The sequence below is a fragment of the Aquarana catesbeiana genome, linkage group LG03 (genome assembly GCF_042186555.1).
Source record: "Aquarana catesbeiana isolate 2022-GZ linkage group LG03, ASM4218655v1, whole genome shotgun sequence".
NCBI classification, from domain to species: domain Eukaryota; kingdom Metazoa; phylum Chordata; class Amphibia; order Anura; family Ranidae; genus Aquarana; species Aquarana catesbeiana.
In genome coordinates this window covers 185,091,860-185,119,622 of record NC_133326.1, presented here as the reverse complement: position 1 = coordinate 185,119,622, position 27,763 = coordinate 185,091,860, and the positions used below count along the sequence as shown (strand labels likewise).

At 42.8% G+C, this 27,763-nt stretch overlaps 1 protein-coding gene across 1 annotated transcript in view; it reads left to right on the top strand.

Annotated features, from left to right (window-relative positions):
- Positions 1-27,763, top strand: part of FBXL13 (F-box and leucine rich repeat protein 13) — a 276,722-nt gene that overhangs the window by 143,735 nt on the left and 105,224 nt on the right. The window contains exon 13 of the mRNA XM_073619601.1: positions 19,580-19,678. Coding sequence (XP_073475702.1) covers positions 19,580-19,678 — 99 coding nt within the window. The remainder of the gene's footprint in view (positions 1-19,579; positions 19,679-27,763) is intronic.

The window sequence follows — 27,763 nt, the reverse complement described above, 5'->3', positions numbered from 1 at the left end:
CAAGGTTGCCAGCCAATCATGAGAGCTGTTGAACCAATCCTCTGAAATTACCACAAAATCAAAATCCTCCTCGTACAAAGGTATCTCTAGTTCTCCCATCTTATTCGCCAGGCTCCTGGCATTGGTGAACATGCCACACAGTTTAGATCGGTCGCATACTGTCCTCCTATTGGGTGTTTCTGAGATTGCAAATAGGACTTGTTACTCTACTTACCTTGAGTTTTTTGTTCCTTTGTCAACCTACCACTAATGCCCCCAATACTACCCTCTGGAATATGCTCCGCACTGACTATCTCTACCTCTGGACCCTTCTCCCCGTCGCCTAGTTTAAAAGCCAATCTAACTTTTTGGCCATCTTCACTCCCAGCAGATCTGCACCCTCCTCATTTAGGTGCAGTCCGTTCCTTCTATAGAAATGATGACCGACTGAAGTTGGCCCAGTTCTCCAGGAACCTAAACCCCTCATTACTACACCAGCTCCTCAGCCACTTTAATACTTCCCTAATCTCCCTCTGCCTTTCTAATGTGGCTCGAGGTACTGGTAGTATTTCTGAGAGGAGTTCCTCCCCTGACAGCTAGGGGAGTCCCTCAGCATAGCAGTGCTAGTCCCTGACTGGTTTCACCACTGTCACTCAATGGAGCGTACTTATTGGGATGTTCCAGCCCAGGATCGGCCTCCCTGGCAATTTCCCCTCTAACCTTCCCTAACTGTCACCCATCTACTCTTTTCTAGTTCCTGCACCTCTTTGTCTCCACCCGCCTCTGTGCTGGTCCCTCACAGCACCTGCCATGTAGGTTCCCGGTTCTCCTTTAGTATGGAGGGACTTCTCAATGCTGACAGTTGCTTCCCTACATTCAGAACCTGGGCTTCCAGGGAAATAATGTGCTTACATTTTGCAAGGCAGTGTTCACCCTCAATCAGATGATCAAGGAACGCATACATGCAGCAAGATTTATACCGAGTCGCATCTCCATACCCGCCGGGCATCGTACCTACTAATTTAATGAGGATTGGGGATTATACCCTGTCCAACTTAACTAACAACTAGCTTCCTAACACTAATACTCAACATTACAACACACAGGTACTCAACAATACAATACACAGGTACTCACAGCCCACGTGCACTCACAGCCCACGTGCACTCGCAGCCCATGTGCACTCGCAGTCCACGTGCACTCGCAACCCATGTGCACTCGCAGCCCACGTACACTCACAATACTCAGGTACACACAATACTCCGGTGCTAACAATACTCAGGTACTAATGATCCACACAACAATACTCAGGTACTAACAATCCACACAGTGATAGTTGCAAAAGCAGAGCTCACTCTGGCCAAATAGTTGTAGATATGGAAGTGGAATGTCAGTTTGGTCTTGTTGGGACTGTAATTAAGACTTAGAGTTTGAGCCTATGCAGGAATCTGTACATTCAGTCTTTAATTATAATACACCAAAGACCAGTGAACGATGGATTCTGATTGGTTTCTATACCCTACTTCACTTAATACGGAACTCCAGGACTTGCAGCACTTTTAAAAATATGCTGGTTTATAAGAGGTTAAGTCCAATGAGATGTATGCCATCTTGCAGACTTATCTCTTTTAGTTACTATTTATATTATCAAAAGCGCCCTGAGGCGATTCAGTTTGCATAGGTAGCGCTATACAAGTCACTCATTCATGAATTCATATTGTTACTGATCTCCGGGAGTACAACTAGTACAGCTATACTTCCAGCACTCTGATAGGAGAGATATGTTCTGCCGGCGACTACCCTCTGCTGTCCATTCAGATACTACTTTATATTTTGGGATTGTGGGCTTGCATAATACAAAGCCTTCCATGAGTGGGTAAGAAGAGATGAGGTGTGGGCAGAGTGGCTGCCGCGACTGCAGCTGTTGTATTAGAGGCACAAAATTTCAGTGTTGGAGCGTCAGAACATGTGGTTAAAGTGGTTGTAGAGGCTCTTCTTTTCCTTAAAATAACAAACATGCTTGAATGACAGCCTACTTCAGAACCCCCTAATCTTGGCCGACATCATTCGAGAATTGTACTTCGATATCAATTCCACAGATGACTCTGATCCCATGACTGTATGGGAAGCTCACAAAACCTATAATAGAGGCATCCTAATCAAACATGGATCCAGGGTCAAATACGAAAGGGAAGAATAAGAGTGACGACTCCTAGAGGACATCCATCGCTTGGAATTCCTAATGCAAAACTCCACTCCACTTTAATTTGAGGGTGGAGTGCCTCTTGTGCCAACACTAACTCAGTTCTCTTTATTACCACAAAGCAAAAGAATCCTTAGATCAATGCCGTAGATTATACTATGACCATGGTGACAATGCAGCAGCTCCTTTCCTATGTCCTTTCTATAGTTTCTCCCAATGCACCAAGGTGAATCATCCTCAGAACATTTCCAGTGTTTTGGGTCTTTTTTACTCTTCCCTCTATAATCTTCAGGACCCACCCTCGGACCCACTCCTTCAGCTCTGTTGGAACAAAATAGATGGCTAAATCTCTTTGTCTAATTTGCCCAAACTGGCAACCTCAGCAAGTGGAGCCTTAGACTCTTGTATAAGACTCTTGTATAATGCAAGAAGAAATTTAGGCCGCTGTCAAAAATCCATGAAACTGGGTAAATCTCCTGGCCCAAATGGATTCACCACTCAATATAAAAAATCCTTCTTCCCCACTTAACACTACATCTCACCAAAAGCGCTACATTCTCTGACGTCACATCCCCATTTTTCCCAAGATTTTTTGAGAGCTCAGAGTCATCCCCGAGGAGGGAAAAGACCCCACCTCTTGTGCAAGCTACCGCTACCGATCTCAAGCTTCTAGCGAAAATCTTAGCCAACCGACTTCTTGCACATGTGCCAGGCTTAATAGATCTAGATTAGGTGGGGTTCTTACTGGCTCGAGAAGCCTGTGATAATGTGATTAAAGTTCTTAATCTCGTCCTCATTGCTTCCTCCACCAAGACTCCACGCTTTTTTTATTGATGCTAAAAAAACTTTTGATCAGGTCAACTGGCAAGTCATGACAGTGGTGCTAAAATATATTGGCCTTGGAACCAATTTCTTGAAATGGATCTCTGCCATTTATTCCATCCCATCAGCGTCTGTGAAAGTAAATGGTATCTTCTCAGACCATCTTCTCTGACCACTTCTCTGACTATTACAAATGGAACCCAAGGGGGATAGCCCTTATGCCCCCTTTTTTAATACTATCTCTAGAACCATTCAAAGTGTGTGCCAACCCAAACAAAACTGGAATGCAGATAGATGAAGGTCATTATAAAATCTCTGTTTATGCGGACCTTCTCTTTTCCCTTGCAACACCAATGGTATTGCACAGAGAGGCTGCTTACCTTCTTTTCTGGGGTCCCCCGCCGACACTTTCCGCTCCTTCTCTTCTATGAGTGCCCCGTCAGCAAACTCTGTGCATTCATGCAGGTGAGCTCCCGAGCTGGGCTGTGTGCATGTATATACACACGCAGCTTGCTTTGGCCCTGCCCCTCGCTCCCTCCTCACAGAATTTGACTGACAACAGCAGGAGCCACTGCTCTCAGTGAGTCCTGTGAGTGTGAGGAGAGGAAGAGAGAGCAGCAGTGCTGCAGTCGGGCATAGTGCTGGATCATAGGCATACACAGGGGTGTGCCAGGTGTGCCTGGGCACACCCAAATCGCTTTGGGCGTTGCTGATTCCCCCTACTTCCTGCCCCCACCCCTTGTTGGCCCTCCCGCCCTGCAGTGCTGCTGGCTTCCTCTCTCTCTTCACCCCCTGCTGCGGGGGATGTTTCAGGATAGAGAGTTGGGGAAGAGGCTAGTAAATAGTTCCTTTTCTAAATGAACACAGTGAACACACTCGCTCACTGTGTCCATTCATAACTGAAGAATAGTAAACTGTGTTTACTGTGCTTCAGTTTGTGAATAAACAGGAGCCACTCAGCACAGATCACTTCCTATTCATTCACTGCCCCGTGCAGCTGAGGCTGCAGAGAAAGGCGTGTGTGTTTGAGCTTTGGGGTGCACACGCTAATGCAATAGGCGGCGCACACCTATGTGCTGGATCAACATAGGTCTAGAGGAAGCTCCACTTGTTTGCACCCTCTGCCACATTTGGCACTTTTTAGTGGGGGGGGGGGGGGGGGGGGGCGAGTACCTGTTTTTGACAGGTACCCACTTTCTGGTAAGATTGCCTCACGGTTATCTACGACATTTCCGGCCCCTCCTCCTCCTTTCCTCCGCTGCCTTCTGGGACACACAGAGGTCCCAGAAGACGGCGGGACCGTTCAGAAAGTGCGGCGCGACTCGCACATGCACAGTAGGAAACCTGACGAATCGGCTAGCGGTGCTGACATCACAGGATTCCTGGACAGGTAGGCGTTTTTATATTAAAAGTCAACAGCTACATTTTTTGTAGCTGCTGACTTTTTATATTTATTTTTTTTTTTACAGACTGGAACTCCTCTTTAAAGTGGAACATTAGTCATTTTTTCATCTTTCCATCTATTAAATCTTCTGCCCTTGTTTTAACTTTGGATAGTAAAACATTTTTTTTTCTGCCAGTAAATAGCTTATACAGCCCACTTCCTCTTTCTTGTCTGGAAAAAAGCCTAGTACTTATGACATCATGCACAGCTCTCTCTCTCATGCTCGTGAGAGTTTGCCAGGGAGGGAGGGGGGATGAGTCATAAGAGGGCTAATGAGAGCTGCAGAGCTGGAGCTGTGTCTGTGTAGGAAGGAATCCAGGAAGTGAACAGGCAGCAGCTTCAGCTGCACACAATTAAAATGATTGCAGGCAGACTTAGTGAAGGGAGATTTCTGCAGCATATTTGGCAAATACAGAATCACAGTATATATAAAACAATATGCAAAGTGGTTGGAGGGAAGCTTCAGAATGGCAAAGATGTTTTTATTACAAATTATGTGAGCAGACTGCAGTTCCTCTTTAAAGTGTTACTAAACCCAGTAATATGAAAATAGTTCACCCCCCCCACCACCACCACAGTGCCCACAGCTTATAAATCTTCTTTTACATTAAAATACTGCCACTGTATACCTTTTTTTCGATGATCTATATACCACGATTACATGATAAACTGCAGAGTTTCTCCAGTGCTGAGAGTTCAGGAAGGAGGAGATTTCCACTGCAGCCTGTATATACACACCCACATGTGTGATGTCAATATCATGTGACCTGGCTAGCTCTGAGAACAAGTAATTGTTCTCTCCAGCATAAAAGACACAACTGAGCATGTGCAGGTCGGTTACTCTGCCTGTGTTAGCTGGCCTTCCCCAGATAGACAGTGCAGGAGGGGGAGGATCTGTGCATACAGGATAAAACAACCGTTTTACACAATGCAGAGGATTAACCCCTTAAGTTGTATGCACACTGATTTTACTGTTGTGGGTTTAGTAACACTTTAAGGACTGGGGTTGCAGAAAGTGTGGAATCAAGCACAATCTTTTTACCATCAACTCTAGAACTTATCTGTTGTAGATCTTTTTTGGGATGTCTTCTCCTTTCCATATGTCTTCTTTCATTTGCTACGTGTCAAGTTTATTTTTGGTGGGAAACAAAGTCATGTGCAGTATGCCCACATGTACCACCTCTTTACCAGATTTGGCAGGGAAGGAGTACACAATGCAGGGTGGTGGCTCATACATTAGGATTTATGTTAGGCAGGAAGACTGAGAAGATGCTTTGGAAAAAAAATGGGATTTTGGCAAAAGGAATAATGTAAGTTTTTCTGCTTATTTCTCTACTGGTTGACTAAATAAACAGCGTGGAGGAGGAACCTTTACTGCATGGGTCATTTTTAAACAATCCCCAAGTTTGGCTTTAAAGTTAATTTACTGCTTGTTAGGTATATTTAAAATCTTGACTGTCCATAGCCTGGTCACAAGTTCACTTTAAAGTGGGAGTAAACTCCCATGTATGATTTTTAACTATAGATAAGCCTATAATAAGGCTTACCTATAGGTACTGCAAATATCTCCTAAACATTCACGGTTTAAGAGATATTTACTGTAAATGCAGCAGGTGACATCACCAGTGCATGCGCTCTGAAGCAACAGTATAACTGTGCCGTTCCTTTAGAGTCCTGTGCCGTAAACGGCGGGCTCCCAAATGCATGTGCAGGAGTGACATCATCGCGGTTTCAGCTACTTACACAGCCGGAGTCAGCTAACCCGGAAGCAAGACCAGGTGAAGATGGAAGCGCCTTCAGAGATCATAGTGCGCCGCTGGGGGGCTTTGTTCTAAGGTAAGTTTCACATAATGAGCTAGTATGCGATGCATACTAGTACATTATCATATTGCTTTGAAAGGGTTTAAAAAAAAAAAAAAGTCAGCGGTTTACTTTAAATGCATTATAAACTTTCGACTTGTGTTTTTCATCTGAGTAATGCCACGTACAGACGATCGGAATTTCCGACAACAAATGTTCGATGTGAGCTTGTTGTCGGGAATTCCGACCGTGTGTATGCTCCATCGGACATTTGCTGTCGGAATTTCTGACAACTGTTTGAGAGCTGGTTTTCAAATTTTCCGACAAAAAAACTTGTTGTCGGAAATTCTGATGGTGTGTACACAATTCAGACGCACGAAAGTCCACGCATGCTCGTAATCAAGCAGAAGAGCCGCACTGCCTATTGAACTTCCACGGTTTGGTTGTTGGAATGTCCGATTGTCTGTACGCGGCATGAGACTGCTTAATGACCATGTCGTTTTATGGTGTCATTGGTTGGCCTGTACGCACATCCCATAGTAGAGTAAATTGTCACATTCTTGTGTCAGCAGTTTCTGTTTGTGTTTAAACGTGGAATGCCTCTTGGCACTGCACAGGTTCATGCATTACCTCTGTCTGTAGTGTGAGAGCTGACACCTCCTGTGAAGAAACAACATATCCCACAATCCCTGTGTTTCTCAATCTAGTACTCTGCAGGTGAGAGCTAAACTGTAGTTACATCTGATACAGAGACAAACAGGCAGAGCATTGACAGACACAAACTGATGTAGCTGGAAGATGTAAATCAATGGGCAGGTGGATTTTAATGGGCATGCATCTGATTACCTTTAAGTCTATTCAAGTTCAGAAATAAAAAAGGATAAGGTCTGCTTCCTTGTTCTTTTTTTTTTTTTTTTTTTCCAACCTAAACGTAACAGATCGGTGGTAGTCTGATTACCCTGTCAAAGTAAATTACTCTGTGGCTTTATTTTGAACTCTAATAGGCTTGGCATAATCATATTACTGTATCAAATTAGTAAACTACTGCTTGTACAAATACTACCTTCTTGGTGACTGATGGTGTTATCTGCATACTGGATATTACTGCATACTGCATACTACTATTGGATATATATGTTACACTATTCAAGTATTCATACTAATGTTTTTAAGATAATGCAGCCATTTTTTTTCCAAACAAGATACCATCAATAAAGTTAAGATTTTTTTTTTCAGCCAAGAATAAGTTCTGATTTGCTAGACCATAAAATATTGTTTTTGTAAAGCAACTACAGTGACTGCTTGAAGCTGGCATAATATTTCAGCTGTTTTGCCTGTCACACATTAGTCTGCTGTTGTTGGCTTTACATTTCCCCCTGGTCCATAAAATTATCTTTAATTAAAATGTTGATCTTACAGAGTTTTTTAAATATATAAGTTTGTTCAGCGCTAAGTTATGCCGGTATCAGAGGCATAGTTGGATACAGCTGCAGAAACCAAGTACACATGCTAAATAAGGAAAGTAGTGATAATTCCAGATAGATAACTGTTGTGTGTACACCAAGCACTGCGGGATTCTAAGGGCTCATGCACATGTGCACCAATCCATGGTAAATTGCTTGACAGGTAGCGAGGAGGCAATATGCTGCTTGATTTAACCCTGTAAATGCCTCATCATGTCATTATCACACATGTTGCACATGGTTGTGGGATTGCCCCTTAGACTTGCATAGGTAACATCTGCTGAAATCAACATGCTGTTTAATTTCTGCCACGGCCATGAAGCACAGTGTCCTGTCCATGGCTCAGTTGTTTGGTTTTACCGCCGCCTGGCCACATGTGGGAACAAACCCTTACATAGGTCATATTCCGGTAGCGGTAATAGATCACACAGCTTGACCTTCATTAGTATTGGCCATACACAAACAGGTTAATATATCACTTTTTTAACACATATTGGGGGTGCAATAAACTGTGCAGATCTCAGCTGGACCAATTGGTTTATAAAAATTGCAATTCTGAATGAATGCCTCAGTTATGCCTATTGTATTTCTGAGTTAATTCCATGCTTGAGCTGATTGTAGCCATATTAGTGCACTTGCAACAAGAACAGTTCTGTCCATGATACTTTTTTTATTTGCACCAACATCTACTATTTCAGGACTAGCATTCGGAGGGGAACACCCTCCTTCAACGTCCAAGCAGTACTAATACACAAAGTTTTAGCAGAATATAAGTAAGGCCAGCCATATACAGAGCAAATTTCTTTCTTGCAACCATGGGCCTCCTGCCAGGCCATTGTGTTCTGGCGGGGGGACGCTGTCCGCCCAGGAGAAGACAGTGATTATTGCTAGCAGCTTTAGCAGCCTCTAATGATAATCGCAGGTAAAACGCGGAATGCTGGTTGTACCCAAGTTGATTGATCGTTCAACTTGGTACTTTTAGCCTCCCCATACACAGTTTGAATCGATTCGAACTGCGTATGGCCTGCCTAAGACAATCTCTAAATAAAAAATAAAAAGCAACACAAACATACACAGCAATGGTAGTTAAACTTGGCAGAGAAGAAGGTGAATCTAAGTGCAGTTATTATTATTATTATTATTAGAGTAATAAAACTAACTTAGTGACAAGGAAGGGTTAGAAACACTTACAAGATGGAAGTGAAAACAGGCATATCAATGAATCCATATCGTCCAGCGGGATGCCTCCTGGGCTGGACGTTATGGATTCATTGATATGCCTGTTTATCACTTCCATTTTGTAAATGTTTTTAACTCTTCCTTGTCACTAAAGTGTTTTATTACTGCAATTAGAAGCGCCATCTTCTCTTCTTTTTTTTTTCCTATAGCGTGTGCTTCCCTCTTCTGAAGTGCTGCTGTGGTGCATTAATCACATTTCAAGAGCCAGTCATGTACTGTTTGATAAAGTCTCCTCGTTATCCAGAGTGCCCTATTCTCCACATTAAACTTGGATAGTTAGATAAGAAAAGGAGAGGGCTATAGACTGGAAGGGGGAATAACAGTCACAAAGATGAGGGTGGCCATAAAACTGGTGCATAGTGATTGCAAAAAAGTCTATTATCTTTTGTGTCAAATAAAATTATCACTCATAGTTCAAAAGCTTTCCTTTCCTGTAGTTTTGAAGTTCTCTTTAAGAAAAATGATGTCCCACATGTGTGCAAAAATCATCTTCTTATGTTCATGAATGATATGGCTGTTTAAATTCAATATCATAACAAAACATAAACATTCTAGCTATCTGTACACTTTAAGGCCTTGTTCACATGTGGTGAACATAACTGTATGGGCTGTGGAAGGCTGTATTTGCCTGCACAGAGATACACAGGTATTCTTTGAATCTCCTTGCAGGCAGTCCCATTGTTCTCTATTGCTCCTGAACGCATCCAGGATGCATTTGGGGCCAGGCACCCACATGGATATCACATTGGAAGCAGCGGCTTTGTCCATGCATCTGCTGCATCCTAACTGACAGCAATGGGACTCCCTGTGGATGAGGATGCACGGAACACCTATGCATCCCCGTTCCAGTAAACACGGCCCTCCATGGGTATATGGTTTTTAACGAACGAAGCCTAAAACTGGCCTCAAATTTCACCATGAAGACCGCTTAGGCAAAATCACTATGTCAAATTCTTTTCCTTATTTAGCATTAGCTTAGTGACTGATATCTGCTTCAAACAGATGCTGTCTATTTCCAACTATAAGAGCCTTCCCTAAAAAAATTGTAACGAATTAACTCTTGTTAATAACCATTTCAAAGAGGTGCATGTTTAAAGTAAACTACTGGTTTTAAGTAAATGTGACTTATATACTGTATTTAGATATAAATGTATTTATATTTAAATTTATATAGAATAAAATGTTCCATATGGAAATGTGAAATATGTGACATGTGTCACGGCTGTTTGAACGGTTCCATTGCCAGCAATGAGGTGTGCCTTTTTATGCGATCTGGAACTTTCAGATCACATGACAAACTGCATTGGTGTGAATGGGGGCTTAGATTAGCTACAAGGGTTTTACCACAAGATATTATTTATTTCCATAAACTAGATGCTATTGTGACCTATTGTGTATAATGGTACAAAATTGAATTGCTTGTATCATACAAAATATCCTAGGGGATAATTTTTGCCTGAGGCCTCCTTCATACGGTTGTTTAGCAGCGTACACCAGTGCAAGATTCTTACTGCCAGATTGACAGGTGCATGCAAAAAGAGGCAGCTATGGAACTTATAAAATAATGACAGGCTGACAGTGACTACTGCTGTTCTCATGGAGCCACACACCAAGTTGTTAGGGATGTATATCTGAGCCTGGATGCAGTCAACTGTGTCCAGGCTTGAACATCTGTCCCTAACCACAGGTAACCACTTAGTGTGCGGCTACATGCCAACAGCAGGGACCTCTGGCAGTCTGCCATTGGTTTATATATTGCTGAGTGAGTGGTCACCACTATTTGCATGCACCACCTGTCATTCTAGCCATAAGAATCCACTAATTCTTGCTGCTGAAATCTTGTGTATGCAGCTAAATGGCCATGGGAAGGAAGCCTTATATGCGACAATTAGTGGGACATTAGGCTGATATGCTGAGTAATTGTATTTAATTGTATATGTCAATGTGTTCTGCTTTTGTTAGTAAAGGATGTCCATCTCACGCACATACCTCTCACCTTGTGCATTCGGTACATACAAACTATTTACAGTTACAGGGAGAAATACGAGGGGAGGCCAACAAGTTCTTACCCTCACCATGATCTAGATGTGCTAGGGATCTGAAATTTTGCAGGTTTATACAGTATGTGGATATCTTAGTAATATGCATGTCAATTTTTGTAGGTCATGGTGAATTATAGTTAGAGCCAAGGGTAATGGAGTAGGTGTCTTGCCGGACAAAGTTGAATGCTTATTGGATGAATGTTGCATCCTAGCCTTTTTGGGGGTGGGTGATGAAGCATGTTTTACTAATTTCTTTAGTCTCAGGATCATATAGCTATACCCAGCTTTCATCCATGGTCACTAATCTGTTTAAAAAGTCCTCCTCGTCTTTGTGGTACAGGTCCAAAATGCTTTGTGCACATTCCACTCGTTGCTATTTTTGGAATCACGGCTTGGTATTCAACTTTGTCCGGCATGACACCTACTGCAATAAACCTGCAAAATTTCAGATCCCAAGCATATCTAGATCATGGTGAGGGTAAGAACTTATTGGCCTCCCCTCGTAAGAAGGCAACCAAGGACTACAAATATACATACATGCACACATGCATACTACCTATTTGTTAGCAAATGCACTATGGGGATTGCTGTTATGTAGTGAAGGAGCAAAAATCCTACAGTGTTTGCCTTCTCTCTTGCTCTTCTTTCGTAAGTGTTGCAACATAAAACCCTGAGACCTGACATGGGAACAGATCATACTAAAAACGAATGGTTAGACTTACCGGTAACAGTGTTTCTAGGAACCTTCCAGGTGGGCAGGCCTACTTCCAGCCCATTGGAGGAGGAAAAAGTGTTGACTAGTAGGGGGTGAGTACCTATGTGGAATTATTCCCCTTGAGGACCGGTTTTGGGAGTTACTTTATTACAAACAGAGGGTCAAGGGGAAGGGTGGAACTTATAATGGTTGTCAATTGATTGTGTTTTCTGCTAGGGAGGGGCCTCTCATCTCTCAGGTGTGCCGTCCTGGAAGGTTATAGGAGAAAAGATATGTACATTGTCATGCACTAATCTAGCCAGTGTTAACTAACCACTTTCCATAAAGAAACAGCAGCAAAATGAGCCATTCCATAAATGTTACTGTGCACAATAATGGAGTGGGTGTAAAGTGATCGGGCAAAGAAGATGTAGGAGGAAGAGTGATGTAAGAGTGATGTAAGAGTGATACAAGAGTGATACAAGAGTGATACAAGCCTAGCATAGTGGAGAACCTGTGAGAAATAATTCTTGTGTAAATATAGGAAAAGCAATTTCAGGACAAGTAATATATTTTTATATTCAGAACATGCTTGCCAAATGTATGTGCAGCTGTCACAATCCTAGCAGTGAGAGTGTTAGACTGTCCAGGCATGCAGGATAAAACTCCGCCAAAGCTTCAGAATTATTATGGATGGTGTTACATAATGTTTTGTTAATGTGTAATGCTTATACATTTATTTGCAGTCTGTGGCTGCAAAAGAGAATTACCCTTACATTTATCCCTCTAATACTAGTATAAGAAATAATGGGAAAGAGAGAACACCAGGACAGAAACTCACAAATAATAAGAACATCACACAGGTTCTAACTTTTTCCTACTTTGCTAAAAGATAAGAAAATTGGTTTTATTTCTGTCTGTGCCCACATCGGAGAGATTTTCCATTTCCCTCTTTCAGAAGGTGAAGGGAAATCTCCCCATTGGGGACTTTTCCAAGAGTCAGATGTGTTTTCAAGAACATCCCGGCTTGTTCCTGCTGATCTCAGAAGTTGCGGGGAGGATGATGATGATGATGATGATGATGATGATAAAAGTGCTGGGTTTGGGTACATAACAACCCACTGCACAGAAAAAGTTGCTGCCTGAAATTACTTTAGACGGATACTGCAGATTGTGGTAATATTTTATTCAAAGGGGCATGAATGACAAACTACTAAAACCTGCCTTTATTTTTTGTGCTTTTCATGGAATGTTTTGCTAATTCTTGCTGTACAGCCAAAGAAATGACCCAGTAGTATAATAATGTGCCTTTAACACTAAATAAGAACGCTGCATATACAAACTATCTACGGTTACAGTGATACAATAAGAGACATATATAGTGCAACAAAAATGCACACATACACACATGCACATGCTATCTATCCTTTGTTGGCAGGTAAACTAGTTTGTATGCAATAGGGATACACTATAGTCCACACTGCAGGAGAGAAACAATACTGCCAAGACCAAGAACCTATTTTCCTGCAATCATTCAAAATGCCTGAAGGAGATTTTCCCATTTTATTAGAGGAGGCTTTTTCAAACACTGGACCCAAGTTGTTAGCACAGTGTTAATAAGAGCCAGCAATAGTCTGACTTTTTTACATATTTGACTCATGGCAGCGTACTACCAGAGTTTGAAGTCTGATGCTTGGAGAATAGCGAATTCTACAAATTCTACAAATATGACTTGCATATACAGCATATATTAGATGTGAACATTGGTATGGCTTCTGTAAAAAAAAAAAATATTCACTTCTCTAAATGTATTACTCTGGTATTGTCCTCAAAACTGGAATACCATCAAGGAATCCTAACTAGAAACCTAGGACCCAATGGGTGTGAGTGTTTGGGCAGGGGAGGGCATCGTTATAAAACTGTGAAATTGGAATTCAGGGAAAAAAGTTGAAAGAACAGTAGGATACAATAATTGTGGTATACATAATTAATTGTATAATACTTCTCTCTGATCAACTCTATATTGCCTTTGTTCTAGCTCACCAATTCTGCCCTCGTTTACAAAGTAGGGAATAAAATCCATCTCTTCCCTTAGTAAAAGGGAAGAGATAGTAAAGACAAACACTGGTTAGGCACACATTTACCCTTTGAGCGCCCTAGATGCTTAACGCCTTCCCAGCCAGTGCCATTAGTAATACAATCCCTAGATTGTAAGCTCTAACAAGCAGGGCCCTCTGATCCCTCCTGCTTTGAATTATATTGTAATTGTACTGTCTTCTCCAATGTTGTAAAGCGCTGCGCAAGCTGTTGGCGCTATATAAATCCTGTATTATAATAATAATTATTAGTACAGTGGCAGTGCATATTTTTAGCACTGATCACTGTATTAGTGTCACTGGTTCCCACAAAGTGTCAGCTAGTGTCAGTTAGTGTCAGACTGTCCGCCACAATATCAACCTCCTGCTATAAGTTGCTAATTGATGCCATAATTAGTATAAAAAAAATTAAATATATAAAAATTCCAGTATATATCCCATAGTTTGTAGATGCTATAACTTTTGCGCAAACCAATCAATATATGCTTATTGGGATTTTTATTACCAAAAATATGTAGCAGAATACATATTAGCCTAAATTTATGAAGAAATTAGATTTTTTAAAGGTTTTTTATGGGATATGTTTTATAGCAGAAAGTAAAAAATATTGTTTTTTTTCCCAAAATTGTCTGTCTTTTTTTGTTTATATCACAAAAAAAATCCCAGTGGTAATCAAATACCTTCGAAGAAAGCACTATTTGTAGATGAAAAAAATAAGACAAAAGTTTAATTTGGGTACAGCATTGCATGACCACGCAATTGTCCGTTAAAGTAACGCAGTGCCGTTTCACAAAAAATGTCCTGGTCATGAATGGGGGTAAGTCTCCCAGAAGTCAAGTGGTTAATAACTATTGACAGAGGGTAATGTCACTGATTGCTAAGGATGTGGCAGTTGCAGGCATCCACTGCTTCCTTAACAACCATTGACAGGAAGCTGGCACATATAGTGCCTTGCAAAAGTATTCACCCCCCCATCGCTTTTTACCTATATTGTTACATTACAGCCTTTAATACAATGGTTTTTTTTTATCTGAATTATATGTGATGGATCAGAACACAATAGTCTAAGTTGGTGAAGTAAAATTAGAAAAATATATACATAAAACTATTTTTCAGAAATAAAAAACTGATAATTGGCATGTGCGTATGTATTCACCCCCTTTGCTATGAAGCCCATAAAAAGCTCTGGTGCAACCAATTACCTTCAGATGTCACATAATTAGTGAAATGATGTCCACCTGTGTGCAATCTAAGTGTCACATGATCTGTTATTACATATACACAACTTTTTGAAAGGCCCCAGAGGCTGCGACACCTAAGTAAGAGGCACCACTAACCAAACACTGCCATGAAGACCTAGAAACTCTCCAAACAAGTAAGGGACAATGTTGTTGAGAAGTACAAGACAGGGTTAGGTTATAAAAAAAAAATATCCAAATCTTTGATGATCCCTAGGAGCACCATCAAATCTATCATAACTAAATGGAAAGAAAATGACACAACAGCAAGCCTGCCAAGAGACGGCCGCACACCAAAACTCACGGACCAGGCAAGGAGGGCATTAATCAGAGAGGCAGCACAGAGACCTAAGGTAACCCTGGGGGAGCTGCAGAGTTCCACAGCAGAGACTGGAGTATCTGTACATAGGACGACAATAAGCCGTACGCTCCATAGAGTTGGGCTTTATGGTAGAGTGGCCAGAAGTATGGAGGAAGGTGCTCTGGTCTGATGAGACTAAAATTGAACTTTTTGTCCATCAAAGAAAACACTATGTCTGGCGCAAACCCAACACATCACATCACCCAAAGAACACATCCCCACAGTGTAACATGGTGGTGGCAACATCATGCTGTGGGGATGTTTTTCAGCAGTCGGGACTGGAAAACTGGTCAGAGTTGAGGGAAAGATGGATGGTGCTAAATACAGGGATATTCTTGAGCAAAACCTGTACCACTCTGTGTGTGATTTGAGGCTAGGATGGAGGTTCACCTTCCAGCAGGACAATGACCCCAAACACACTGCTAAAGCAACACTTGAGTGGTTTATGGGGAAACATGTAAATGTGTTGGAATGGCCTAGTCAAAGCCCAGACCTCAATCCAATAGAAAATCTGTGGTCAGACTTAAAGATTGCTGTTCCCAAGCGCAAACCATCCAACTTGAAGGAGCTGGAGCAGTTTTGCAAGGAGGAATGGGCAAAAATCCCAGTGGTAAGATGTGGCAAGCTCACAGAGACTTATCCAAAGCGACTTGGAGCTGTAATAGCCGCAAGAGGTGGCTCTACAAAGTAAAGTGACTTTAAGGGAGTGAATAGCTATGCACATTGACTTTTTCTGTTATTTTGTCCTATTTGTTGTTTGCTTCACAATAAAAAAAAAAAAATCTTCATATTTGTGGCCATGTTCTGTAAATTAAATGATGCAAATCCTCAAACAATCCACATTAATTCCAGGTTGTGAGGCAACAAAACACCAAAAATGCCAAGGAGGTGAATACTTTTGCAAGGTACTGTATATTAGGAGTAGAAAAACCTCTAATATATAGTATATGACATTCAGCTTCCACACAACAAGCAAAAAGTCCAGCGTTCAGAAGAACACCCGAACAGTTAAAGTTCAGTCTGAACTGAATGCTAATCCCTAATGTTAAACATTATTTTTGATATGTTACAATCTGCAACTTAATTAAAATAGAATTTGATGAACCTGCTCTCTAGCGCTGTCTACTAATTGTGCACAGCTTCCGACAGAGACTACAAGTTGCTGTTTCTACACAATATTCAATTATATGGACATGGTCTACTGTTCTCACCATCAGAAAACCAAATATATTAAATGCCATGCAATCATCTCTCAAATGTGTAGACTGGAAGTGGCTGCAAAAAAGACTGCAGGAGATCAGCTGTACTAAGGATAAAAAAGGTGAAAACAAACATGGCACACATAATTACATAGTAGGTGAGGTTGAAAAAAGACACAAGTCCATCAAGTCCAACCTATGTGTGTGATTATATGTCAGTACTACATTGTATATCCCTGTATGTTGCGGTTGTTCAGGTGCTTATCTAACAGTTTTTTGGAAAGGAAAAAATCCTTGCCGCTTTTACAGTAAAGAACCCTCTACGTAGTTTAAGGTTAAACCTCTTTTCTTCTAATTTTAATGAGTGGCCACGTGTCTTGTTAAACTCCCTTCCGCAAAAAAGTTTTAACCCTATTGTGGGGTCACCAGTACCGTATTTATAAGTTGAAATCATATCCCTTCTCAAGCGTCTCTTCTCCAGAGAGAATAAGTTCAGTGCTTGCAACCTTTCCTCATAACTAATATCCTCCAGACCCTTTATTAGCTTTGTTGCCCTTCTTTGTACTCGTTCCATTTCCAGTACATCCTTCCTGAGGACTGGTGCCCAAAACTGGACTGCATACTCTAGGTGCGGCCGGACCAGAGTCTTGTAGAGTGGGAGAATTATCGTTATATCTCTGGAGTTGATCCCCTTTTTAATGCATGCCAATATTCTGTTTGCTTTGCTAGCAGCAGCTTGGCATTGCATGCCATTGCTGAGCCTATCATCCACTAGGACCCCCAGGTCCTTTTCCATCCTAGATTCCCCCAGAGGTTCTCCCCCCAGTGTATAGATTGCATTCATATTTTTGCCACCCAAATGCATTATTTTACATTTTTCTACATTAAACCTCATTTGCCATGTAGTTGCCCACCCCATTAAGTTGTTCAGATCTTTTTGAAAGGTTTCCACATCCTGCGGAGAAGTTATTGCCCTGCTTAGCTTGGTAATTGCTTTTGACAAACAATGGTTCAACAAACTAAAGATTATCTGGTTAAATTTGTACATCCACTTTAAATGTAAAAGTAAATCAGCTAAGAAAGAAAATTCTAAAACATCACAGAAATGGAGCAAGTGTGGAATCTAACACGTTTATTATGATGTAACCTTATTTTAACTAAATTCTGTCCAAAATATATTAAGAAAATTGAGCAATACTTCAATTGTAACATGTACTTATTTCAAATTAATTTTACTAAGATTTTTTTGTGGTTTACCAGACAGCATACAGGACAAGGATCTGTTATGAATAACTTTCTAACAAATGAATCCTACATATGGCCGGATTCTTGTGTGTAGTTAATTGTAGGAGTACATCATTTCTCCAGACCTAGAGTGGCAGAAATGCTTAACTTTCACATAGGCATTTCTGCTTCAGTTACTGACCACCTTGTCAAACCATCTTCCCACATATTGCTGGGGAGCAATTCTCATCACCAGTGGGAACATAAAAAAAGACCTACTTGGCAACTACGTCATGTGACAGAAGTAATGATGGATATGGTGTGATAGTGGAACTGCCTGGCTGCCAAAGCTGTGGACTGATGTCCTGACTTATATTACTCTATTCCCAAGTGCTTGTATTGGTGAACAGAATGTGAAGGGATTGCCAACATTATGCATTATTTATAATACCTATTCAGGTCATGGCCCGATCTAGCTTGTCTGATATGTGGTTGCAGAAAAAAGTCAAGAGGGCATACTGCCAACACACCTTTGTTTTACCCTCTCCAGCTAGATCTCCCTGTTTTTCTGCCTCTCCGGGTCTCCCCACTAGCACTGGCTGTGTAAAAGAATTTGTTTTGGGTTGTACTTTGGTGATAGTTTATGGTAATAGTAAAAAAATTACAGCTATATTTAAACATTTTTTTTTTTACTATTTTGTACCAGTTTTCTCTTGGAAAAAAATCAGAAGATATCTATTACCATTTACTATCAAATAAAAGTCTGATTTATAATTAAAAAAAGGTATAATTTACCTGGATAATCCAAGTAGTTGCAATGTACAGTGTTACCAACACATTGCAAAGTTGCAAAACTGTGTTCAGGCATTAGGATTTGTTTTACCTTCATCACGAAGGGGTCAATTTGATGCTACTAAGTGTAGCTAAAGTGCAGCTAAAACAATCAGACGATACCCAAGCTCAACTGCACAAGTGAAAAATACTTGCTGAGATTCGGTGCTCAGGCTGGGGGATCCCCATTCCCCTGTTTGAACATCCAAAGCAGAAATAAAAGTGATTGTAAAGTCTTGTTTTTTTTTTTTTTTCTATTAAAATAACAAACATATTATACTTATACACTTATATTATACCTGCTCTGTGCAGTGGATTTGCACAGAGCAGCCGGATCCTCCTCTTCTTGGGTCCCTCTTCTGTGCTCCTGCCCCCCCCCCTTCCTGTTGCATGCCCCCACAGTAAGCAGCTTGCTATAGGGGCACCCGAGCTGAGTCACAGCTTCCTGTGTCCATTCTGACACAAAGCCATGGCTTGGCCCCGCCCCCTCTCCCTCAAGATTGGTTAACTGACTTGACAGCAGTGGGAGCCAATGGCGCCGCTGTTGTGTCTCAGCCAATCAGGAGGGAGAGTCTAGGATTGCCGAGACACTCATGGATATCGCGGAAAGAGATGGGGCTCAGATAAGTATTAGGGGGGCTGAGGGGGGCTGCTACACACAGAAGGTTTTTTTTATCCTAATGCATAGAATGCATTAAGATAAAAAACCTTCTGATTTTACAGCAACTTTAAACCGGCAACTCGATAACTCCTTGGTAATATCCTTTTTTTGCCTACATCATATACACAGGATCAATGCTGACATGTTTCGGCTATTACAGCCTTACTCATAGCATGCATTTCTGCTTTGAAAGTACAGCTAAACCCACAGTTTAATTCTATGGATGGTGTCTTAAAGTTTAATAACAGATGTATGTAATAATAATATATTTTTTGTCTCTTAGATCTCTATTGATGGTTTCAGATACATAGCGGCTGGGTGTGGATCTCTTCAGCACCTAAAAATCAATGACATGTTTACTCTAACAGACAGCTGCCTCATAGTAAGTCCAGACTGCAGAAACAAATAGTATGTTAAGCTGAAAAACATTGTCAACGTATGTTTCAATATAAAGTGTATTAATGCTGTCTAACTCTATTTAGATTTGAGAGTGATATTTTAAACAGCAGGTTATTTGCACAGTCATTAAATGTTACATTACACATGACAGTTATATACAAAACCGGTAAAAATAAATTATAACTTGTATATGTAAAACTTTTTTTAAACCAAATTATAAACCTTTTTAGAGGATTATCAGTAATTTTAAGATAAAGTTGTTGCTTGTATGATGTGACTGGTGAAAATAAATTATAACTGGTGTTTTATAAAACCTTTTTTTTCTTTTATAACCGACCTGGAAAAAATCCAAAGCTTTTAGGGGTTTATCAAAACTACAGTAACTTTAAGATAAAGACACGTAAAGCTAAATATGCACATCATTTTGCTGAAAGAAATAACAACAGGGGAAACATATTTTAGTGTATAGCAGATGATTTGTATGTTGAGCATATAGTTATTTATAAGAATTGGGGACAGTTTAGAAGGGATGCCATTGGCTTTCTGTCAATCAGAAGATTGTACACATATGAACACTGTCTGGAAAGCTCTGAATGTTGACTCTCTTCCAGACACACAACACAGGAAAAAATAGAGATACTATTTCAGTCTTATTTGGATGTTGACTATTTATGATGGGGCCAAGATCTAGGTCATGAAGTCAGCTAGTGGACCTGTGCTAATCCAATACAGAATATTTGCATCTGGATAAAATATGTTCCACAGTATATATCAGAATAGACATTCTGGCAGAAGTGCTTCAATATGTTTTGTATGTGTGTAGATTTGTGTTGCATAGATACAATTTTTTTTAATTTTCTGTTTTTTCAGATCTATTAGGAAAGCTGAAGGTGTATAATTCAGTTGCTAATGATTTGAATATAAAAAAAAGAATATAAGAAAGTAAAACCAATCCCAACATGCTTTGATTATTATTGTAAAAATCCACCCATAAATTAGAAAGCACTGACTTATTCAGTTCTCTAATCGTTCTACTTGCGCATATGATGTTCAAAAGTGAGCAGATTTCTAAACTGGTAATAGTTTGAAAAACTTGTCTTTGTTTACTATATAAACCAAAAAACAGTCATGTGAACTATTACCAGTTTAGAAATATGTTTGCCTTACATGTACTAGTGTCAGGAACGGTGTCATCTCCGGTTTCTCCTGCTGGTGGCACTATTACATTCAGCACCAAAAGGGTGTAATTCCAGTGGCCACCAGCGGGGGTCTCCCTGCCTGGTCTGCAGACTTGCCATCAAGCACACCTGTCATGGTTTTGCTGGACTATATAAACCCGCCCTGAACTAACCTCCAGTGCTTCAGTATTCCTCTGCTAGCCCTTGTCCCTGCCAGTACCTGCTCTTGTTCCAGCCTGTTCCTGTTTGTTCCTGAACCCCGTTTGTGTATCCTGTCCTTGAACCCTGTTTCCTGTTCCCTGTTACCTGCTCCTTGGTCTGCTTCATTATTCCTGGTTTCTGTTCCCTTGTCGCTTTGGCCCATGCCTTATATTTTGCATGTTGGTTTCCTTGCTTGTGTATTATATTAGTTAGATAGATAGTTAGGTTGGTTTGGGGGTTTGCTGTGTTTTCACCATTTTCTTGTTTTTGGTTTGCTGTCTTGTTTTCACGTGTATCGTTATCATTATAATAAACATACTTTCTTTATTTACTCGTTTGTCCCTGATTCCTTGGTGCAGCCCAGCGATCTGATCACCTGCATTGGATGTTGTGTATAACATCCCCTGACAGAATACTGAAGCCATACAATCAGATCGGTTGCACCTGGGAATTGGGGCCTGAGTCCCAGCTATTGTTGAAAGATGGATTTTGAAAGTATTTTGTATTTATCGCTCCTGGCAACTGATGACAGAGACTTTTGTTATCAGACATTGGCTGAATACACTAGGGAACAATTGTTAGAATGCATCCGCCTAGCTCATGTTTTTATTGAGCAAGGCAGTTTTTTGTTTGGAGATGTGCAACCATTAATTAAGATCTGTACTGAGTTGGCCCTGTCTGATGTTGCTGAGGGAGGTGATGACTATACACCCCCTTTTAGTGCAGCTCAGGTAGAATCTTTAGTTTGGCTGTTGGAGGATGACTCAGCATTTTTTTTTGAACAATATTCAGTTTGTCCTCAGCAGGTGCTTGCAAAATGCATTGAATCAGTGCAGTCTCTGGTCAGACAAGCCAAGTGCAAACCTGATGCAGTGCAATCATTAATACAGGCCTGGTCAAGTCTGTTGCATTCAGCTTCTGTTAGCTCCAAATATACTTCTCTACCAATGAAATACCAGTACCCTGTTTCCTCCTGTTGCACCTACCCTGCCTTTAACTCCCCTGATGCTTCTCAACTGCCTCCATCAGCTCCACTAAATCTCCCTTCAAAACCTACTCCCTCTGTCTTGCCATCCTTTCACTCTTCGCTTCTACCAGCTGCATTCCCTACCTACAGCCCTGTACCCACTTATAGATCCCTAGTGGCTAAAAGCAAAAAGAAGCGGAAGTTTTTTCCAACCCATACCATCATGCCAGTATCCAATCCTGCCTCCCCACCAGCTGATCTGTTCCAGCCTGATGTGCCAGCACCTGTGCCCACTGTCCAATCTGAAGTTCCAGTACCAGCTGCCCGGTTTGAAGTTCCAGTACCTGCTATCCAATCCGATGCACCTGCTGTTCAGACTGTTGTGCCAGTACCTGCTGTTCTGCCTGATGTGCCAGCACCTGTGCCCACTGTCCAGTCTGAAGTTCCAGTACCAGCTGTCCAGTTTGGAGTTCCAGTACCTGCTATCCAGTCCGCTGTACCTGCTGTTCAGCCTGTTGTGCCAGTACCTGCTGTTCTGCCTGATGTGCCAGCACCTGTGCCCACCGTCCAGTCTGAAGTTCCAGTACCAGCTGCCCAGTTTGAAGTTCCAGTACCTGCTATCCAGTCTGATGTACCTGCTGTTCAGCCTGCTGTGCCAGTACCTGCTGTTCTGCCTGATGTGCCAGCACCTGTGCCCACTGTCCAGTCTGAAGTTCCAGTACCAGCTGCCCGGTTTGAAGTTCCAGTACCTGCTGTTCAGCCTGTTGTGCCAGTACCTGCTGTTCTGCCTGATGTGCCAGCACCTGTGCCCATTGTCCAGTCTGAAGTTCCAGTACCAGCTGCCCGGTTTGCAGTTCCAGTACCTGCTATCCGGTCCGATGTACCTGCTGTTCTGCCTGATGTGCCAGCACCTGTGCCCACTGTCCAGTCTGCAGTTCCAGTACCAGCTGCCCGGTTTGGAGTTCCAGTACCTGCTATCCAGTCCGATGTACCGGCTGTTCAGCCTGTTGTGCCAGTACCTGCTGTTCAGCCTGCTGTGCCAGCACCTGTGCCCACTGTCCAGTCTGAAGTTCCAGTACCAGCTGCCCGGTTTGAAGTTCCAGTACCTGCTATCCAATCCGATGCACCTGCTGTTCAGACTGTTGTGCCAGTACCTGCTGTTCTGCCTGATGTGCCAGCACCTGTGCCCACTGTCCAGTCTGAAGTTCCAGTACCAGCTGTCCGGTTTGGAGTTCCAGTACCTGCTATCCAGTCCGCTGTACCTGCTGTTCAGCCTGTTGTGCCAGTACCTGCTGTTCTGCCTGATGTGCCAGCACCTGTGCCCACTGTCCAGTCTGAAGTTCCAGTACCAGCTGCCCAGTTTGAAGTTCCAGTACCTGCTATCCAGTCCGATGTACCTGCTGTTCAGCCTGTTGTGCCAGTACCTGCTGTTCAGCCTGCTGTGCCAGCACCTGTGCCCACTGTCCAATCTGAAGTTCCAGTACCAGCTGCCCGGTTTGAAGTTCCAGTACCTGCTATCCAATCCGATGCACCTGCTGTTCAGACTATTGTGCCAGTACCTGCTGTTCTGCCTGATGTGCCAGCACCTGTGCCCACTGTCCAGTCTGAAGTTCCAGTACCAGCTGTCCGGTTTGGAGTTCCAGTACCTGCTATCCAGTCCGCTGTACCTGCTGTTCAGCCTGTTGTGCCAGTACCTGCTGTTCTGCCTGATGTGCCAGCACCTGTGCCCACTGTCCAGTCTGAAGTTCCAGTACCAGCTGCCCGGTTTGAAGTTCCAGTACCTGCTATCCATTCCGATGTACCTGCTGTTCTGCCTATTGTGCCAGTACCTGCTGTTCTGCCTGATGTGCCAGCGCCTGTGCCCATTGTCCAGTCTGAAGTTCCAATACCAGCTGCCCGGTTTGCATTTCCAGTACCTGCTATCCAGTCCGATGTACCTGCTGTTCTGCCTGATGTGCCAGCACCTGTGCCCACTGTCCAGTCTGAAGTTCCAGTACCAGCTGCCCGGTTTGAAGTTCCAGTACCTGCTGTTCTGCCTGATGTGCCAGCGCCTGTGCCCACGGCCCAGTCTGAAGTTCCAGTACCAGCTGCCCGGTTTGCAGTTCCAGTACCTGCTATCCAGTCTGATGTACCTGCTGTTCTGCCTGATGTGCCAGCACCTGTGCCCACTGTCCAGTCTGCAGTTCCAGTACCTGCTATCCAGTCCGATGTACCTGCTGTTCTGCCTGTTGTGCCAGTACCTGCTGTTCTGCCTGACGTGCCAGCGCCTGTGCCCACGGCCCAGTCTGAAGTTCCAGTACTGACTATCCAGTCCGATTCACCTGCTGTTCTGCCTGTTGTTCCAGCACCTGCTGTTCTGCCTGATGTGCCAGTGTCTGTGCTTGCTGCCCAGTCTAAAGTTCCAGTACCGGCTGCCCGGTTTGAAGTTCCAGTACCTGCTATCCAGTCCGATGTGCCTTCTGTTCAGCTTGTTGTGCCAGCACCTGCTGTTCTGCCTGATGGGCCTACTGCCCAGTCTGAAGTTCCAGTACCTGCCGCCTGGCCTGATGTCTCGGTGCCAGTGTTCCAGTCTGAGGTGCCAGTGTTCCAGCCGGAAGTACCAGTGCCTGCTCTCCAGCTTGATGAGTCCGCTGCCCAGCTTGAGGTGCCCATGCCTGCTGCCCAGCTCGATGTGCTTTTGCCTGCTGCCCAGCTCGATGTGCTTTTGCCTGCTGCCCAGCTCGATGTGCTTTTGCCTGCTGCCCAGCTCGATGTGCTTTTGCCTGCTGCCCAGCTCGATGTGCTTTTGCCTGCTGCCCAGCTCGATGTGCTTTTGCCTGCTGCCCAGCTCGATGTGCTTTTGCCTGCTGCCCAGCTCGATGTGCTTTTGCCTGCTGCCCAGCTCGATGTGCTTTTGCCTGCTGCCCAGCTCGATGCGGATGTGCTACTGCCCAGCTCGATGCGGATGTGCTACTGCCCAGCGTGATGTACCTCTGCTTTCTGCTCAGCCTGATGACATGGTGCCTGCTAAAACTGTTCCTGACTGATGGCCATCTTGCCGCTGGGTCAATCCTGTCTGTCGCCTGGCTTGAATGTAAAGCTCCTGTGTGGTCTGCCTCCGATGGTTTCTTTCCCGTTACCCTGCTAATTTTCATCTCCAGATCCAAACTTCCTGACCCGGGTGGTGGGGTACGTGTCCTATTTTCAGACTCTGATGGCACGTCCCCCATTGAACTAAAAGACTCTGACCTTGGAAGTGCGAAGAAGTCCGCAGACTCTGTAGGGAAACATTTTAAGGTGTTTCTGCACCCACTCGGACTGCCGTACCCAGGGCTGAATGGAGTGTCCGGAGGCCACTCCTTTAGGAGGGGGAACTGTCAGGAACGGTGTCATCTCCGGTTTCTCCTGCTGGTGGCACTATTACATTCAGCACCAAAAGGGTGTAATTCCAGTGGCCACCAGCGGGGGTCTCCCTGCCTGGTCTGCAGACTTGCCATCAAGCACACCTGTCATGGTTTTGCTGGACTATATAAACCCGCCCTGAACTAACCTCCAGTGCTTCAGTATTCCTCTGCTAGCCCTTGTCCCTGCCAGTACCTGCTCTTGTTCCAGCCTGTTCCTGTTTGTTCCTGAACCCCGTTTGTGTATCCTGTCCTTGAACCCTGTTTCCTGTTCCCTGTTACCTGCTCCTTGGTCTGCTTCATTATTCCTGGTTTCTGTTCCCTTGTCGCTTTGGCCCATGCCTTATATTTTGCATGTTGGTTTCCTTGCTTGTGTATTATATTAGTTAGATAGATAGTTAGGTTGGTTTGGGGGTTTGCTGTGTTTTCACCATTTTCTTGTTTTTGGTTTGCTGTCTTGTTTTCACGTGTATCGTTATCATTATAATAAACATACTTTCTTTATTTACTCGTTTGTCCCTGATTCCTTGGTGCAGCCCAGCGATCTGATCACCTGCATTGGATGTTGTGTATAACATCCCCTGACAACTAGCTTGAAAACTGATATTTGATCTCAGGTTACTCTTAACTAGAGTTGGGCTGAACATCTCCCGGTTTGGTTTGCACCAGAACTCTCAAACATCGCAAAAGTTCGGACTCGATCCGCAAACCCTATTAAAGTCTATAGAACCTGAACTTGTAAACTCAGTAGTGCCCATTTTGAAGGCTTAAACAAAAGTTATTGGTCAAAAAAGGGTATGGGGGCCTGGGTACTGCACTGGGGGACATGTATCAATGCAAAAAAATGTTTTAAAAAAGATAATTTTTTCAGGAGCAGTGGATTTTAATGATGCTTAAAGTGAAACAATAAGAATGAAACAAATCCTTTTAAATATAGTGGCGGGGAGTCTGCTGGTAGAGTCACACATCTGTACCATGTATAGAACTTGCTGCAGCAAAACTGACATTTATAAAGAAAAAAAAATTCAATCTAAATTTCCGGCAATACAAAAAGGTAGTGGGGGTCCGTCCCCCCCAAAAATATACCAGGCTGTTTGGGTCCTGTATGGATTTTAAAGGAAACCCCATGCCAAAAAAAAAAAAAAAAAAAAACACAGTGGGGTCCCCCCTCAAAATCCATACCAGACTCTTATACGACTCTTATACGAGTATGCAGTCCGGCAGGTCAGGAAGGAGGGGGGGAGTGAGCGCCCCCCCTCCTGAACTCTACCAGGCCACATGCCCTCAACATGGGAGGTTTCTTTGGGGCCTCCCCACCCCAAAGCACCTTGTGCCCATGTTGATGGGGACAAGGGCCTTTTCCCCACAACCCTGGGTGGTGGTTGTGGGGGTCTTCGGACAGGGGGCTTATCGGAATCTGAAAGCCCCTGTATGTGAATGGGTAGGGGTACATTTTACCCCTACTCATTCACCAAAAAAGTGTCAAAAATAAATAAAGACAGAAGGCAGTTTTTGTCAAAAAAACTGTTTTTTTTTTTTAGATTTTATTAGTAATTTATTAATAGAAATGAAGATGAGCGTAAAAACTGTGTACAGCCGCACTCCAAAGAAAGTTTCTTGTGCCTTTTATTGAAAACTTGGGATCACATAGTACAAACCACAGCAAAGCGATGCAGGAAAAACTGACGCGTTTCACACTATAATAAGTGCTTACTCACTAAGTACTTATTATAGTGTGAAACGTGTCAGATTTTCCTGTATTGCTTTGCTGTGGTTTGTACTATGGGATCCCAAGTTTTCAATAAAAGGGACAAGAAACTTTCTTCGGAGTGCGGCTGTACACAGTTTTTCTGCTTATCTTCATTTGTACATGCATTAGCCAGCACCTGGGGCTCTCTGTCTCTAGAGGAGAAGTATTTGTCTCGGTGGATCTGCCTGGAGCAGTGGTGTTTTCTTCTCCCAATTTATTAATAGACATGGGGGAATTTATACAAAAAATCCGAACACGTAAATATTAGAATGTAAATTGTGATTAGTTGTAAAGCTGCCTGTACTCCTTTGGTTCAAGCTGACATCTTTTTGCAGGTTCATCTTCAACAGATTTGTTCACAGTGATAGCCAAATTTGACAGATATGGGTGTCACAGGTGATAGAAACTGCTCATATCATGATTATCCTTCTCACCCAGATAGATTATAGGAAAATTAGTGGAGCCTTGTACACTTACTTATCTATAGCAGAGATGGTCTGATATAGGCCTTCTCTGCCGACAGTTACATAGTAGGTCAGGTTGCAAAAATGAAACAAGTCCATCTAGTTCAACCAATAGAAAAAATAAATAA